This window comes from Lonchura striata, chromosome 12, assembly GCF_050655825.1.
Source record: "Lonchura striata isolate lonStrDom1 chromosome 12, ASM5065582v1, whole genome shotgun sequence".
NCBI classification, from domain to species: domain Eukaryota; kingdom Metazoa; phylum Chordata; class Aves; order Passeriformes; family Estrildidae; genus Lonchura; species Lonchura striata.
The window spans coordinates 22,371,100-22,388,701 of record NC_140714.1 but is presented as its reverse complement, the minus strand read 5'-3'; the positions used below and the strand labels follow the sequence as shown (position 1 = coordinate 22,388,701).

The 17,602-nt window shown below is 52.5% G+C and overlaps 1 protein-coding gene across 9 annotated transcripts in view; it reads left to right on the top strand.

Annotated features, from left to right (window-relative positions):
- Window positions 1-4,660: 4,660 nt before the first annotated feature.
- Window positions 4,661-17,602, top strand: part of IQSEC1 (IQ motif and Sec7 domain ArfGEF 1) — a 279,361-nt gene continuing 266,419 nt past the window's right edge. For 4 of the 9 annotated variants that reach the window (XM_085590824.1, XM_085590822.1, XM_085590823.1 and 1 more), the window contains exon 1: window positions 5,594-6,027. In XM_085590824.1, the coding sequence (XP_085446950.1) occupies window positions 5,762-6,027 (266 nt within the window). In that variant the 5' untranslated portion in view covers window positions 5,594-5,761. Of the gene's footprint in view, window positions 4,798-5,593; window positions 6,028-17,602 lie in introns of those variants that run through there. The other 5 variants (XM_085590826.1, XM_085590821.1, XM_085590829.1 and 2 more) reach the window with 3 other exon arrangements.

The window sequence follows — 17,602 nt, the reverse complement described above, 5'->3', positions numbered from 1 at the left end:
AGATTCGTGAGAAGCAAGAATTCTTCTCCTCTAGTCCTGGTTTATCCCCCAACTTAAAATACGATGTGTTCATAAAAGGTGTCCTTGATTCCAGCTCTGGTTTGGTTTCAATCTCAGCTCAAGCACCAAGAAAAAATTTTCTGCACCATTTATAAAATAACTTCTTCAATTAATGCTGTACTCCAAATTTCATTATATTTATTGCTAAATTAGAGTTAGAAGTTCAATTTAGTCCCTTTGATAAAATTACTTCCCAATTTCACAGCAGAATTTGTTCTGTTCTTGTTCGACTTCCCTCTGGAGAGCTGCAGAGCCCAGAGTATCAGCCAGGTGCTCTGTGAGCCGTGCCCTTGGAGTCACTGCCACCCTGCCTCTTGTCACTCCCCAGGGACAGCTGGGAGCCATTCCAGCACACCCATTCCTCTAAAACAGCACTGAGTTTTACCCTTTCCCAAAGAAGCAAAGTATTCCTTGCTAATTTGTCCCTTTTATATTAGGGATGTATTGATACTGTTATTATCTATCTCTGTTAAATTATCACTTTTATGTTTGAGTTGCTCAACACCTTACATTAACATTGCTTTTTATTTTCCAGGACACAAGGTCACAGTCCTTTCCCAAGGACTATGCACGTTTGGTTTTTGCCTGATATCACTTACCAAAACAAGATATGGAAGCAGAAATCACAGAAACCAACAAAAACACAAAGGAAATCTTTTATGAAAGGCTCATTAGAATGAAGGCTGGGTTAAAGCTGCATCCTTAGATGGATTAGTTCTGGATCACGCTTTGCAGACAAACCTCCAGATTCAGATAGAGAACCTGGAGGAGACAATTTATAATTTCTTTCATAAATCAAAAGTCAATTCCTACACAGTCCACTCAGGATCAGACTCAAAAAATTAAAATTAAACTTTCTACTGCCTTGTGGATATACCTTAAAATACGGCCTGCAATTTTACCATGCTTAGCTTGGGATATTTCCAATGCTTTAGGAGCTGATCAGGGTAAGAACAGCCTAATTCTCCAAGTGCCATCCAAGCCAGACAGACACTGTGGGGTGGAGCAAACCAAGGTGGCTCCTGAGAGTGGGCCAGGTAGTCTCCCTCTTTAGAGGAGGGGTCAAGGCACATAGATCAAGTCTAAATGCATTCCATTTAACTTAGAAAAAAGTATAATATGATCGTATTTTACAAGAGATTATAATGAAAAGGATCTGTGGTAGAAAAAGGCATGAGGAAGTTTCATGCCTTTAAGTAGAAATCAAATAAACTGTTAAGAGAAATAAGATGTCAGGTCTTAAAAGTGGGTTATGTTTAACCAGGAGAGGGAAAAAAAACAGAAACACCACATTTCCTAAAAGATTTCAGGTCTTTATGGCTGTGCTTTCTCCTTTTTCTTATTTAATTCCTCAGAATGTGGTCTCATCTCCCAGGCATTTTTGGCTTATGGGGGCCATGGTCCTGGTCAGCAGTGGGATTCCTATTTCCTTCTTTCCCCCAGAAATTTCCGAAGAGTGCAGCGAACAGGCCCCCCAGAATGTTGCTTTTGCTGGCATTTTCCAGCTGATCCACTGGAGAGGAGCAAGCACTTCTGGGTGTGTGGATAGAACACAGGATGAGAGCAGGACTTCTGTCCTGCCTTAGGACACCAGGAGGGGACACACAGGGTGTGAAAGCAGCTTCGACCTAGCACTGAAAGAAGAGACATGGAGATGGGATGTTAGGAAGGAAATCCTGGCTGGGAGGGTGGGCAGGCCCTGGCACAGGTGCCCAGAGCAGCTGGGCTGCCCCTGGATCCCTGGCAGTGCCCAAGGCCAGGCTGGACAGGGCTCGGAGCAGCCTGGGACAGTGGAAGGTGTCCTGGCCATGGCAGGGGTGGCACTTTGAGCCCAGGATGGGCTTTGAGGTTCCTCCATCCTAATCCATTTGTGAGTTCTGTGACCTACATATAAATTCTAACAGCAAGATAAACTTGAACAGCAGGATAAAATTCCTCAGTGCCTAAACACAGCAGCAGAACCAAGAAGTGAGGCAGAGATTTAAGGGGGCTGGGGGGGAGCTAGGAGAGAAATGCAACCAAGAAAGAAGAGGCTTCGAAGAGAATTTTAGAAGACAGGGATGGAGGGCAGAGTTAAGATTGAGCACAAATCACTGCATGACTTCTAGATTCTTGGTTTTTTATATTACACTGACCTAATTAATTTTACATAGAAAAATATGCATCACATGCTTTTTCCTGGTCTTATCTTCCTCTGAAAAAAACTATTTCAGCTGTTTGCTCACCCAGGGCATTATTAGGCACACCAAACCATTTCTGAAACAGTGACATTTTGTGCTCAGCCTCTACACAGGACTATAAGTTTAACTCTGACAATCCACCCCAGCTGGGCAGCGAGTGCAAGAGCCAGGCTCTCAGAACAGGACAGGCAAACACAGAACAGGAAGGGACCCCCAGGAATCACCCAGCCCAGCCCCTGGCCCTGCACAGACACCCTAACAATCCCACCCTGGGCATCCCTGAGAGCCTTGTCCAAAGCGCCTCGAGCTCTGGCAGCTCAAGGACCAGGATTGTACCTGATCTCTGGTGGGCATCAAACAGCACAAGAGCCTGTGAGCACCAGGGATGTGACTCTGAGTCTGGACCAGATTCTGAATACTCAAAAGGGTCCTCTCGGGGTATTGATTTGCCAGAAAACACCAAAACTCAAGACACTTTAAGGTTTTTCTGAAGGGTAATGGGGTATTTTAGCAGGGAAGTTGGACTGGATGATCTCCAGAGGTCCCTCCAGCCCCAACCTCTGTGATTTCTCTCTTGCCAATAATAAATGAGCAAGAGGATCCTGCTTACTGAATGAGCAACGTTCCCTTTCATATTTAAATCTTCCCTGGCACTTTCCCAGGCAAGAATTAACTGAGTGCTGCGTAGCTTTTGGGAAGGGACTGTCTGCGGTAGGATGTTAGCAAGTAGTAAGAATGTTATTTTGATGATTTTCATATTTTAAAAGGTTAGGCTTGATGTCACTTAATTTTCTAACTGAGCAAATCTGAACAAGCTGGGTCTGCTTTTACAATCTGTGTCTTCACAGACAGAGATTGAATATATTATTGATTCTATGACTATGCTTATCTTCTAAGTTTACCTCTCCTTGTTAATTCAAGGAGCCTGGTGGAGCACCCAGGCTTTTGGAGGGGCACAGGCCATCCCTGAGGCACAGAATCCTCCTTCCTCTTTCAGCGCAGAGCAGCAGCAACATCCAGAACACATCAGGAACACGCTGCAGGCTCCGGCTGCCAGCCCCAGGGCATGTCTGAAGGTTTAATGTATTTTTCAGGCTAATTCATGCTTTCCTGTGGAGAAGGCTACCAGCAGGTTTGGTTTGCTCCATGTCCTCTGTGGGAAAGCAGCCGGGCAAGTCAGGCTGGTGGGACCCCCCGGGAAAGGCCCCCAAGAGCATCCGGAGGGAGCAGCGGGTCCTGCCGAGCCACAGCCCCGGCTCAGCTCGCCCACCGCGGCCGGAGCCAGCGCCGCTTTCCGGGCGGGAACGGAGCCTTTTCCCTGCAATCGGACAAGGAAGCAGGAAACTCTCAGCCTTCCCACGGCTCCTGCCTCCCTCAGCAGCGCTCACGGGTCCTGTGGACTCGGGCATTTCTGCCCGAAAACGGGTGCTTTGAACAGATCTCGCTGTAGGAGCTGTGCTGCTCCACTTCCACTGTCCTTGCCGTGAAACGCTAAATTAGCTTTTATTGTCTGCACGTGCTTTAATGATTTTGGAGCGCTTTACTTTGCATTTTATATTGCATATAAGAAGCGAGTACACTTGCTTTATTTATTGATTTAACCCCTGGCAAATACTCTGGCTGCCTGCTGCTGTGCAGGTCCCCTCAGTGAGATATCATAAGCATTTCTTTCCACACAGAGCAGAGAAAACTGCACTTTAGCAAATACATTCTGAAAGAACAACATTCGGGAAATAAATATTTTTATAAATTCTAATGAAAAATACTAACAAAGTTCCTGGGAAGGAAGCTTGGTCTCTTCAGAGAGCAGCTAAAGATGCGTCTGTGAAGTCAGGATCCCCACTAGGACTGGAAATTAGCCTTTCATGCTTCAGTCACCTCGACAGTCACAACAGCCCTTCGCTGCACTCGCGTCAGAGCAAAAGTAACAGTTTTTGCCAATAAGTTATTTCTGCCTAAAGCCAGAATCACCTGGAATTGCCAGACGAGTCTGGCTGCGGCTGCACCCTCCCCTCACGCCCCTTTTTCCCTGGGGAGTGCGAGAGGCAGGGAGGGAGAAGCTGGGACAGCCTGAGCTCGGGAGCTCGTTCCCAGCCCCGCCGGGCACCGGTGGAGGCGAGGCGGAGCCCGCAGCTCCCCGGGAGCGGAGCCCGCTCGCCCCGCGGCACCGGCCGCGCTCCTGAGCCAAAGGCGACCCTCGCAAAGGGGACAAAGAGTTGACTCCACCACGAAGGGTCGGGGCGTCAGTGACAGCAGAACAGCCCCGCTAAGAAAATCTTATTGGTTGTAAACTTGAAAAGTGGAAAAATAGAGAGAAGAGGTAGAAAAATTAGAAAAAAAAAAAAAAAAAAAAAAAGAGACATAAAGAGGAAGGGAGGAGAAAAGCACGTCTTCAGCTTCCTATCTTCTTCCTGCAGTATCTCCCCGTTTCCCTTTCCTACTCCCGGTTCTCACAAGCATTCCTAACACACACTTGGGATGATACAGGACTCAAAACCTCAGCAACTTTTCTTGGCTTGACGCAGCCTTCGCGGGAAGCACCGTTTCACCAACAGAGGTTTTAACGCCAGGGATGCTGACGGGAGAGGCGGAGGGCTCTGCTACCTGACTCGGGGCGTGCTGCTGGGGCGCCCGGCTCGGGGGCCACCCCCGCCACGGAGCCCGCTCCCCAGATGTGGCAGGGACAGCGCTGGTCCCGCAGGCCGGGTCCCCGCCCGCCTCCGCGCACTGCGCGCTGCTCCCCGCGCCGCCCCGGGGCCCCGCTCCCGAGAGCGCTCCCGCACTGCTCCCGGGGCTCTCCCGCCGCGGGGAACGGCGCCGGAGCCGCGCCGGGAAGGGGCGCGAGCATGGGGCGCGAGGATGGGATGCTGGGATGAGATGCGGGGATGGGATGCGGCGATGGGATGCTGGGATGGGATGCTGGGATGAGAAGCTCGGATGAGATGCGGGGATGGGATGCAGAGCCGGGGATGCGATGCGCGTTTGGGGCGCGGGGATGGGGCGCTCGCCGAGCCCCCGCCGGCCCCCCGGAGGAGCGGCCGCCGTTACTTAAGCTCATCCCGGCGGCGGCGGGGGAGGCGGGGAGCGGCGGGCCCGGCGAGGGACGGCCCGCGCCCCTGCCCATGCCCGGCTCCGAGCGCGGCGGGGGCGCGGGCGCTGCCAGGCGACGGGCGAGCCCGGCTGCGGCGCGGGCAGGGCGGGACGGCAGCGGGGACAGCGCCGTGCGCCCGCGCGGCGGGGCCCGGGCGGCTCCGGGCGGCTCCGGGCGGCTCCGGGCGGCTCCGGGCGGCTCCCGCTCCCCCGGCCGGCGGCCCTGCCCTCGCTGGGCGGCGGGGGCCGAGCGGCAGCAATGGCGGCGCGGGGCCGCCGCCCGCCCGGGCAGCCGCGGCTCTAGGAGGGGACGCGGGGCCGCGGGGCGCCGCTTTCCGCCGGGTATTTATTCCTCCCCTCTCGCTTAAGTTGCCAGCGGAGCGCGCTGGCCGGCGCCTGCCCCCCCCGCGCCGCGGCGGTGCGGGGCGGCCATGGAGAGCCCCTCCGAGAACCCCAGCAAGGCGGCCGAGTACCTGAAGGAGCTGAACAAGATTATCGAGACGCAGCAGGAGCTGCTGGAGAAGCAGAAGCGGAGGATCGACGAGCTGGAGCAGCAAGTGGCCAAGTTGTACCACGAAAATGCCTGCCTGCAGGACGAGCATCACCGGCACCTGGCCACATGCCGGCTCCAGCAGGGCGTCCCCCCCGCGCCCCCGGGGATGCTGAGCGCCACCCAGGAGAACGCCAGGCACGAGAAGTAAGCGCTGCCCGCCTTTCTTTGCCCCTTTTTCGCGCAGGGGGTTTCCCTAGCGGGGTTTCCCTTCCCTCTCCCCTCCTGCCTTCGGCCGCCCGAAGCTGGGAGCAGCGGGACTCCCTGCGGGGCGTGTCGAGCCCCGGGCGGCTCGGGGGACAGCGCTGGGCTGCGGAGGGGTGGCTCCAGCCTCGCTGCCCGTGTCTCGCTCGCTCCCTGGCCGGGGTCCCGGGGAGCTCCGAGCCGGGGCTCGCCGGCTGCCCCGCCGGCCGTGCCCGCCGCTGCCGCTGCGGCCGCCGCCGCCCCGGGCAGAGCCGCGGCCGCGGGGCTGGGGGATGCCCCGGGCAGAGCCGCGGCCGCGGGGCGCTGGGAGCGGCGGGCGAGCCTGCCCTCCTCCCCGAGCGCCGCGGGCAGGGGGCACCCAGCGTGGGGAGCCGCTCGCCCCCCGGGCGGTGCCCCGAGGGGCGGCCTTTGGCTCCGGCCTCTGTCGAAAGTGACCCGGCCAGGGGTCAGTAAACATTGGCCGCTCGCCACCGGCGGGCTGGCCCGGGCCAGCGCCAGCTCGCCCCGTTCCGGCCGCCTTCGCTCCCGGCCGCCGCAGCTATTCCGGCCTCTCTAAGCTGTAGTTAATCGTCTGCGTTTCCCCAGCGCCTGGAAAGGCGTTTAGTTACGCGGTTCCGAAGCAGTAGGGATTCGGGAATAGCAAGAACTGAGGTCGGCGCTTTCCCTGCGTGTTTTTACTTCTGGAAAAGTATTTAATGCTTGGCTTTCCCCGGAGCGGAGTGGGAAAAGCATGCATGGGATTACGAGCCCACTTCGCTGTTTGACACAGCACAATGGGTTGTTTGTGATCCGCCGCGCTCGAATTCCTCAGGTTTATAAATACAGACGCGGCGGCTCCCGGCCGCCGCCAGCCCCCGGGATGCGGGATGCGGCATGCGGCATCGCCAGAGGGAGGGCGAGCCCCGGAGCGAGCTCCGGCCGCGGGGTGCCCGGGGTGCCCGTCCCGCTGCCGGAGGCGCCGCTCGCTCGCTCGGGAGCTGCCGGGGCGGAGCAGCGGCGCGGGCGGCCCCGCTGGGCTCGGCAGCATCTCCCTGCGGGGAGCGGAGTCGGGCAGGGATGTCCCGGGAGCTCCGCCGGCAGGTTGGAAGCGCTGCTGCTGCCGCTGCTGTGCTCGCAGTTTGCTCCGAAGCAGCGTTTCCTCAGTGCTGCTGTGGAGGCTTCAGAAGGGTCGCTGGTCACTCAGTGTCCCCTTTGCCTGCTCCTGTTCCCAAGCCTTGCCCCTGGCCAGGGGAGCAGGCTGGGATGGAAGTGGTTCTGCCTCCCCAGAGCCCTTCTTGCTGTCAGTGTTAACAGGGATTCTTTTTCTGTGATGCTGGGGTAATCACTTTAGTCTTTTTTATAAACAGAAATGTCTCTCTGAAAAGAAATAGCTCCTTTAATAAACTGGAGAGCATGCTGTCATTTATCAATCAATCAATCAATAAATCCCTTAAGGAGAAAAAGGTGTTTCCAGGAAACATGGAATATTTACACTAATCCTATCCTGTGCCTTCCTGTCCAGTACCCAAGGATTTTTGTGGCTGTGCTTGTAGTACAAGATGTCAACTCAGCTATCTTGTCCTATTTGTCTCTTGTAAATGACATTACCAAAAATTGTACAAATGGCTTGCCTTGTTTGATAATATTTCCCCTCTGCAGCCCAGGACTCATTTGCAGAGCCCTCCTTGGGCAGGCAGCTCTGGAGACTCAGAGGCTTTTAAGTCTCTTAAGTGGATTTGATGCTGGGATCAGAATTAATCTGGGATATTTATGGCAGAGTTGTATTGCTTTGAGGCATAGCCTGGGGGCTTACTGGGGAAGCTGGGAGCCAGCCCTGTGCATCTGGCCAGGCCCTTGGCCCACGTGCCTGCCTGGGGAGCCACAGCCCCAGGGCCACCTTCAGCTGGGCAGTCCCGTTGTCCGCTCTCCTCCCCTACACTGTTCTGTGGGAGGGAGCCCCTCTCTGCAGGTGGCCCTCCCTGCCTGGGTGGGTGCATCACACCCATGGCTCTGGCACGGGGGCTGTGCTGTGGCTGCCAGGGCAGGGACAGGAGCCACTCGTGGCATCAGTTTATTCTCTGGCTGGATGCAAAAGATGAATGAAGTCTCCAACTTGGAAAACAGAGAATAAGACCCTTGTATTAAGGCTTCTCCCAGTCCCAGGGTTCCCTCAGCTCCGTGACAGTCCAAGCTGCGAGTTCCAGGGGTCTGGAGCTTCGCTCTCAGAAGCTCAGCCTCAGCTTCCTCAGACCTAATTGTCCCACTCACCTTGGGGATGTGTGTGAAGCGCATGAGGATCCCTTCTTTGCTAAAGTTCAGTATCACGTGCCAGTGATGCTGAAATGGGCAGTGATCACTGCTCTTCCTGACACTTTTGTACTTCAAAGCTAAAAATAATGGAATAATTTTTAAAGGAAACTGGGCTTCTTTTAGTCAAATACACCAGGGATTTTAGAAGTTGTCTTGTACCTTGACTTAAACAACTTTTCTAAACTTCTTAGACTCCTGGCCTGCAGCAGCTCCACCTGTGTGAGGTGGCTATGGCTCCCTGACAGGCATCCCATATTGTCAGAGGGGGTTAACTGGTATAAAAGGAAGTATGGAAAAGTTACATGAGATAATACGGCTATGGTTAGGTCTTAATAAAATATAGTAAGGAAACCTGACAACCAAAACAACAAAATCCCCATGAGTCCTAAAAGTTTTCAGTTCTTACAATGGAAGGAATATGCAGGTGAAGACTGCTTAAATAATTTGGAAAAGCTGGTGTAGTTATAGAAATTCTGTAGCTTGTGAAGAGGAGAACTGTTAGTGGGCCCTGAGATAGATTTGTGGAAGAAAGAAACTCAGTCCAATAATATGTATATAAATATATAAAAACAATCTGGTTTATGCACTTCCGGAAAATCTCAGAGTGGAAAAAAAGTTTCTTTTGTGCCAGTTGCTGATGGAAGAAGGAAGGGAGGAGCAGAGGGCTGGGTGAGCAGGTGCAGGTATGCTCCTTATCCTACAAGGACAGACCAAAAAATGTTTGGGGGTGGTCCCAATAATTTTACAATTATTTGCTGAGAGCAAATCAACATTAAAATGCACTGGTTGAGATGAGAATAGTTGATAACAAGGCTTTGTTAGATGTGATGAATCAGCATGAGGAAGATAACAACAGGTGTTTAACTTATTAAGGTGTTTAACTCTGAGTTGCATAAGACTAATTTTGAGCGAATCCATTTCATTTTCATTTAATGTTTGAGAAGCAGCAAGAGCACCTAGAGCTCAGCTCCTTGGTGTAATTTGATAATGCACCTTCTTTTTTGGGGTGTAAACCCAAATGCACTGCATTTTCTCACATCTCTACAAGGACAGATTCGTGTGTCTGAGAATTCAGCACTGGCCCCTCGCAGCTCAGTGAGGGATGTTTGTGCTTAACCTAATCAAGTTTAAAACTGTGCTGCTTTTCCACAGAAGTGCCTGGCGAGAGGCTGAGGAGGAGGGAGGGCAGAGTTGTCTGCTGAGACAAAACAGTCTGAGGGGCTGTTGTTTGCAGCTCGGGCTGAGTTCTGCACCTGGCCTGGCTGATTTAGTTTTACATTAATCTGGGGCTGCTTGTGTTCTCTGAGCCCCGCTGTGGAGCTGTAAGATGCCCCCGAGGGTGTGGGAGATGCTCTGGTCCGGGTGAGGTGTGCTGGGAGCAGCGGGGTCGCTGGAGTTGTTGCTCTGGTGACAGTCACATGCGAAGGCTGTGTTGTGCCCTACGTAAAGCCAGCTTGTGGCTTGGCCTGTGGCTGCTGGGAGCTGCCCTCAGCAGCAAGCCAGACATGGCATTAGTGTAGAGACCAGCAGGGCTTGTTTTTTGCTCCCTCCAGAGCTGTCCTTTGCTAAGGCAGGCTGTTCAGATGACGTAAATCCCATCTCCCTGCCTGCGCCGCACTCGAGCAGCAGCTTGTTTGTGTTTTGTGTGCTGGAGTGGAGGTGCCCAGCAGCTGCTCAAACAGGCTGGTGCTTGGGCAAGCTTCTGCTTTCCCTGCCTCCTTGGCAGCAGGGATGGAGATGAGGCACTGCTGCTGGGTCCTGTTTGCCCAGCAGCTGCTGGGGGCAGCGTGGTTTGTGGCTGGAAGTGGGCAGTGCCAGCACAGTTCTCAGCAGGGATGCAGCTCTGCCTGCTTCTCTGGCTCAGCTGCTGAGGAATGCATCCCTGTGGGAAGCACAGGCTGTGTCCAGGGTGAGCAGGGTATTCCTGCAGGGTGCTGTGTGTCCTGTCAGCCCTGTAGCAGGCTGGGATGGTGTAATTCCAGCTTTGGGCAGCAACTTCCACCTTCAAATCACTTAAAAGAACCCTGTTTGCTTCATTTTCAATCCACAACTGGAATGGTGGGACTGCTGGGCCCTGAGAGTGAGGGTTTCACACTGAAGGGAGTGCTTTTGCTTTTGAAGCCCTAATTTTGGGGCCATTATTTTGATTTGGACAGCAGCACAGGGGTGAGCATCCCTTAGAACAGGCTTTTCTGGTGCTGGCAGGCTTCAGGGAATCAATAGTGTGAGGATGTGCAAGAAGATGTGAACTTGCTAACTAAACTCAGCTAAATTATTCTGGATCTCTGAAATATTGGCAAATTCTTGTACTTAATATCTGCTAAACATTAAGCTAAATGATAACACATAAAGACAAATTCATTTGAAAAGCTGATGTGTGCTGTACAGTCAATAAATCAAGGCAGGAAGGGGGTGCCAGGAGCACAGGGATGACAGAGCAGAGTGCTGCTATCAATAAAGTTCCTGGGAAGTCAGAGTGGGGAGGGAGAGTATGGTCCAGAAAGAGAACAGCAGAAATAGGTTTTGTTTTGGGAGAGAAGAACCAGTGTAACAGACAGTAACCCATCCTGTAACATAACAGCTTTAAAGATGGTTTCAAAACTTGAAGTAACTGTGTTCCATTTAGAGCAGAGCAGTGCTAAAGATTTACCAAGACTTGCTGGATCTGGAATCCTCCTCTGCTGAAGCTTTTTATCGTGCTGACACAGAACACAGCTTCTGAGCTCCCCAACTTCGCAGCTGTGTTCTGAACTTTAAGAACAAAGGGCATTTTCATGCTCCTTGGTGCTTTGATAGAATTCTTTATGAATTCACTCTCGAGGAAGCTGAAAAGCACTTCCAGAGATGCACTTTTGGAAAAGATCTGGAAATGTGCATGGATGCTGGGGCCTGGTGGGCCAAGGAGAGCTTCTGTGATTCCTGAGAGCCAGGTGTGTGCCTGAACATCACCTTCCCTCTCTCCCAAGCCTCCCTCCAAGCCAGCCTGGATCTGCTGCCCTGTGCACACACATGTGTGGAGCTGACAGCAGGGCACTGCTGGCTGTCCCCACCCAAGGAGGGCAAGGGAAGGCCTCTCCTGGTCTGTAGTGCCAGTCTTTGCTGGGTTTTACCAGGGAGCACAGCAGCCAGAGGAGCAGCATGGCCCCTGTGGAAGGAGGAGCTCTCTGCAGCACCTCGGTCTGTCCTTGGCTCCTCAGAACTTGGCAAGTTTGGGTTGGAGCATCAGGCAATGATTTTGGGATCAACCCTAAAAGTCAGTGCTGCTTCTGAAGACCTGAGCTTCCTGCTGGGTGAGCGGTGCTGAGCTTTGTCCACTCCAAGTGACAAACCTTTGGCAGGAGGTGAAGAGCAGACATGCACATTTCTGAACCTTGCAGCCTTCTTGTCTTGGTTGTTTGCTTAGGAAGACAGGTCTCCTTCAGTCCTTAGGGAAGCTGTGTTCTGGCAAAAAAATCAGTTGCAGCTTTTTTGAAAACCTGAAGCAAAATAGAACACACCCAAAGAAGTGTCTTCAGGAAGAGCTGATTTGAGGACAGATCACAGAAGCTCTGAAAGAAAAAGAATCAGGCATTTCAAGGCTTTTTCCTACAGCATACTTGTAGGAGACTAAATTATTAACATTGAAATAGTAAATTCTTAAATCCTCCTTGCAAGCAGCATCTCAAAAAGCTTCATTTGATTTTTCAGACTCAGCAGAAGGAGTTGGCTGTTCATGTGCTGGTCAGTGGTGCTGAGCTAAGCCCAGTGTCTCATGCTCAGGGTTTGTGCAGAGGATGTGCCTTCCTCCAGGGATTTCTTAGGGGCAGGAGGAGCAGCCCCTGTTTGACACTGCTCAGTTTGGTGGCTGTGGTGTGCTGCAGACCCAGAGAGCATCACAGTGCACTGAACTTCCCTGGAGTTCATGGCTCAGCTGGGGTCACAGCCCCCAGTCTGGGCAGAGCTGCCCCAGTTTGGGGGCTCAGCTGGGGTTCCCATCCCCAGTCTGGGCAGGGCTGTCCCCAGAGCAGGCAGCCTGTGCCAGTGGGTTTGTTCCAAGGGGCTGTGCTCTGCCCCAGGCCCCTGCGTGCAGGTGCAGGGAGGTCATCCCATGCCAGGCCCCAAGGAGGTGTGTGGGAAGCTGCTTAGGTAAGTGGATTTTGCAGGTCAGAAGTAATTCCTGATGTGCAGCCCACACTTGCATTATTCTAATTTGATCCCATCATTCCGACTCAGACCCTCTCTATTATGTTAATTGCACCTTTTTTTGGTGTGTTTTGCAGCCTGCAGATACTCTCAGTCTGTACCTGCCAGCGCTCCTGCCTTTCATCTTAGCTCAGCGAGCCCGTGAATGAGGTTGTCATAATTCCTTTCTGCCCATATCCCTGCCTAATTGCACTGTTTTTCTCAGCAGAATTGTAGAATTGAAAATGGAGACAGTGTGAGCAGGTTGTGGTGCAGCAGAGCAGTGTGGTTTGAAGAGATGGATGTGATGGTGCATCCTGCTGGCTGCTGAGTACCTGTCCCTGGGCTGCTTTTCTCCCCACATTCCTCACTAGGAATTCCTCCCCAGATCCTTCATAGAATTTCTTAAAATACTGAAATTCTCAGCTGTTGCAGCTGCAGTTGGAGATGCTGGTTTTGCTGACCAGAAATGGGTAGGAATTGTTGCTGTTAATGGTCATTGCCCTGTGGTTGAGGGCAGGAGCAGGAGGTGTCTCCTCAGTCCCTCCTGATGACCTGTTCTCTGTCCTTGGCACAAGGAGCAGGGGGACTGACGGCTCTTTTACAGCTGGGCAAGTCAGAGTTAATGATCTTCTCTTAATGGACTGCTCAGCTGGGCTGAGAAATGGTTGTGTTAAACAGCACACGTGAGACAAACAAGCCTCTTAAAATCCTGGGTGCCTTCGTGGCACTAAACCAACTTGTCTGAGGTTAATGACATTGTTTGTGTGGTTTGTGGCAGGAAAAACAAATCAGAGAATGGATCCCAAGCTGGTTTGGGTGGGAAGGGACCATAAATCATCTCATTCCACCCCCTGCCATGGCCAGGACACCTTCCACTGTCCCAGGCTGCTCTGAGCCCTGTCCAGCCTGGCCTTGGGCACTGCCAGGGATCCAGGGGCAGCCACAGCTGCTCTGGGCACCTGTGCCAGGGCCTGCCCACCCTCCCAGCCAGGAATTCCTTCCCAGTATCCCATCCATCCCTGCCCTCTGGCAGTGGGAGCCATTCCCTGTGTCCTGTCCCTCCATCCCTTGTCCCCAGTCCCTCTCCAGCTCTCCTGGAGCTCCTCTAGGCCCTGGCAGGGCTCCGAGCTCTCCCTGGAGCTTCTCCTCCCCAGGTGAGCACCCGCAGCTCTGCCAGCCTGGCTCCGGAGCTGAGTCTGCTGCAAAGTGGCCAAAAGATTTGAAGAGGGTGAAATGCTGCCGAACAGAGCAGCTTTCCCAGTAGAACCTGAATTCCCGACTGGCGATTTCAATCCTGGCTGTTGTGTCCTGTCGGGTGCGGAGCTGTGATCCTGGGGAGCCTCCATCCCTCATCCCGGCCCCACCCCGGCCCCATCCCGCTCCCATCCCGCTCCCACCCCGGCCCCATCCCGCTCCCATCCCGCTCCCATCCCGCTCCCATCCCGCTCCCATCCCGCTCCCATCCCGCTCCCATCCCGCTCCCATCCCGCTCTCATCCCGCTCCCATCCCGCTCCCATCCCGCTCCCATCCCGCTCCCATCCCGCTCCCATCCCGCTCCCATCCCGCTCCCATCCTGCTCCCATCCCGCTCCCTCTGCTGGCCCTGCTCTCAGCTGCTCAGCCACAGGAGCACATCTGGAGCGTGGGACCTGTTTCTAATGGCAACATCTCCGCTCCTCCCGCGTCTCCCCAGACGTCGGAAGGGCTGCTGTGAGCGCAGCTGAAGATTCATGAGCCAAGTTTTCTCTTGAAGTGCCGAGGGAAACTTTCTCTTCAAGTGGTGCCGTTTTAAAATGTTCGCAGGAAAGAAATTATTCTGCTGCGAGGTATCTGAGCAGACTGAGTGAGTCCTACTGCTGTGCTAGATAAGAAAAATCCTGCTACTGAGTAGCTCTCTATAGTGACTGATTGAAATATAATATACATTATTTGCATGTTAATAAGATTTCTAGTCAGACTTCCCCTGCAAGCACAAGTGGAAACAAAGGCATGCCTGCCATACATCTCTAACTGCAGCACAGCAATTCAGATCTACTAAGTGTGAATTCACTTCATTCTGTAATGAGGCAAAGAAAGCAGGAGGGGAAGGTGGGGAAGCAATCTTCTGGCCTTCTTCAGGGTTCAGGATGCAGATGGGAGTTGATGTTTGTCAGGGATTTCCATCTTTGCTGTATTTCTCTTGGCTGGCAATGACTGCAGGTGACTTGGGAGCTTTTAATTGCTCCTTTTGGGCATGGAACATGGAGCACATGGAGATTGTCCTCAGACAGGGATTCTCTTGGAGACTCTGAAGCCCTGGTAGAGTTAAATCTGGCCAGGGACATCAAGGACAAAAGAAAAGCTTCTACAGGAATGCTGGCCCTGTGCAGAAGGGAATACCTGGTGACCTGGAACAAGGAGGGGGCTGAGGCCACACAGCTCTTCTGTAACCAAAGAATCTCTCTGGAGTTCTGTCTGCATCTCAGTGAGCAGAGCAGGTGTTGATAACCACTGAGTTCAGGAGTGGCACCTTCATTCAGGAGGTGTGAATGGGACCCGGTGCCAGGTGAGTGTCCCAGGAGCAGCTGCTGGAACCCTCCCAGGCCAGCTGGGACCTCAGTGCTGCAGGAACGTTGGGGCTGGCAGAGCTCAGCAGCAGCTCTGGATGAGCAGAGCTCAGTGCCTTGCTGGGGCTGCTTACAGGTAGGAAATGGGATACTTTAATATGAGTAAATACTTTAATGTGAGTAAATAATGTGAGGTGGGCATGACCTCTCTTTGCTTGACTGTCCAGGTTGCCTCAATTTCACAGGTTCACTGCAGCAACATTTTGCTTTTCATTGTTTTTCTGTGGATGTAATGGTTCTCTGCTCACACTTGGGGAATATAAAATCTTGTTTGTTTGTCTTCTGTGTGCTATTAATGGTCCTGGAAATACAGTGAAATGTCAGGGATGCATGTGAGTCATTCCAGACAAATGATTGGCTTCCAGTTCAGGTCCCATCAATCTGCAGCCTTGATCTCTTGGAACGGTTTTCTGAATTTAGAAAGTTATATTTCACTAGAATTAAGGTTTCATTTTGACAAATGAAAAGCAAGCAAACCCACTTGTAATGGATTGTGGTAGACAGCAATATTCTTTGAGGCTGGTTTCTTGGTAGGAGAGGCAGGGGTGCACTGTGGGTGCACCCAGAGCTGCTGGCGTGGATGTTTGCCAGGTCTGCTCTGGGGATGCTCTCCTTGGTGCCGTGCTGCAGCTGCTGCTCAGAGCAGGGAATTGAAGGGGAAGGTCCATGGCAGTGCAGGGGATGGGAGCTGCCCTGAGTCCCATGCCCCGGGCAGGCTGCAGATGGAATTCCTCTCCTGCAGTGCAGCTGGGACCTTGTGCTGTGCTGGCTTTGGAGGCCCCTTGGGGGATTGCAGAGCCCTGAGCCTTCTTTCTTCATCCTGGCTGCTCACCTTGCCACAGCCACTCCAGCTTTCTTCTGCCAGGGAATTCAGAGCAGGAGGGCTCAGAACCATTCTGCTTGATGGTCCTTTGCTCCCCTCATGGTTTCCTTTCGAGGCAAACAGGTGTTCCTCTGGACATTTAAGCATTGTTATTCAAATCCAAAGCACCCTGATAGATTGTTATTTTAAATTCTTGACTCAGTGCCAGGATCCAGTGGCACCATGACCCAGGTGTTTGTGCCCTGTGTTTTAGGCTGCCTTTCTCCAGCTCCTGCAGTGCTGTCCTTTGTGAGCAGGTTGGGCTGGTTGTGTGGAGAGTTCTTGTAGTGACAGCAAAGAAGGAATTCACAGTTGTAGGAATATCCCCTGGGGGTTTTATTTGCTGCTGGGACTTCCTGATTAATGGCTCTGTGTTGTGGAGAATAGGTGTATTTTGACTTTTCCTTGCATTCCATCCTTCTGTGTAGTCCACAGCAGAAGAATTCAGTTTTGGCTTCAAGGTGGAGAAGATGAGCACTCCAAAGGACATCTCCTTGAATCTGTTCATCCTGCCTGGCTCTCTGCTTCACCTAGGCAGGACTCTGCGGGGGATTCTCAAACCCTCAGTGTAACTCTTGGTAAAATTCCCTGCTAAAATCAACCCCTCTGTCCTGATCTCTTTAAAGGCAAAAATGGCCTCTATCGTCTTTTATCTCAATTCATGCACGTAACTTGGGTGTGTAATGCCACAGAGGTGAGCAGGCTCTAATTGCAGGAAGGTAAAGTGGGGGTGGCTGACCCTTCCCGTGGCTCCTTCCTGGAGGATTTTCCTCTTCATTTAGCACAGCCTTTCCTGGTGTTGATCTCCCTGATTGAGACCCAAAGAGTGAGGCCCTGCTGTGCAAGGAGGGGCTGGGATCTAATGCAAATGAACCAGCTAGATTTGAATAAGGAAAAAAAAAAAACTATATTCAGCTTTCAGGCTTGGTTCTATATTTTAAGTATTTAATTGAGTCCACCACTTTTTCAGTGCTTGAGGTTGTCAAGGGTTGAGAGAATGACTTTGTCTTTCAGGAAAGGAGGAAGCTGACTTTATTTCAGGTGTGCTGAGGTTGTGACACCGGTGCTATACAGAGTTGGTGCTGACATGGAGCACTGCCCCTGCCCAGTGTTTGTGCCAGTCAAGTGTTTGGAGATGAAAGTGCCAGGCGTGGAAGGGAGGAGAACCAGGAGTGTAGGAACTTACCTGTGACCTTTTTCCAAATGGCTTGGGAGGAAAACTTTGAAGGCAGTGATCTGAGACTGTACATGGAATTCAATAGCTGCTCCTGGCTTGCATTGCAAGGGAATTCTAAAAGGGTGATAAAAACTACTTCACATAAGGTAGGAGAGACCTCTTGAATCAAAGGTCAAGAGTTCCTCCTGCTCATATTTATTTCAGGTGGAATGCAGCTTGCCAGGCCCGTGCCAGGCTCCTGTGACCATGTCCTGCTGTAGATGGAGCTCACCTTAGTGCTGGTTTAATCAGAGCCTGATGTGCAGGTGGCTGGAATTGAAGGGGGGAGGCAAGAAAATTAATTTCTGCTCCTGCTTTCCCCAGTTGCCAGGGTTGTGCCTTACAAATTTCCTGGCCTTTGGTGCTTAAAACAGAATGGTT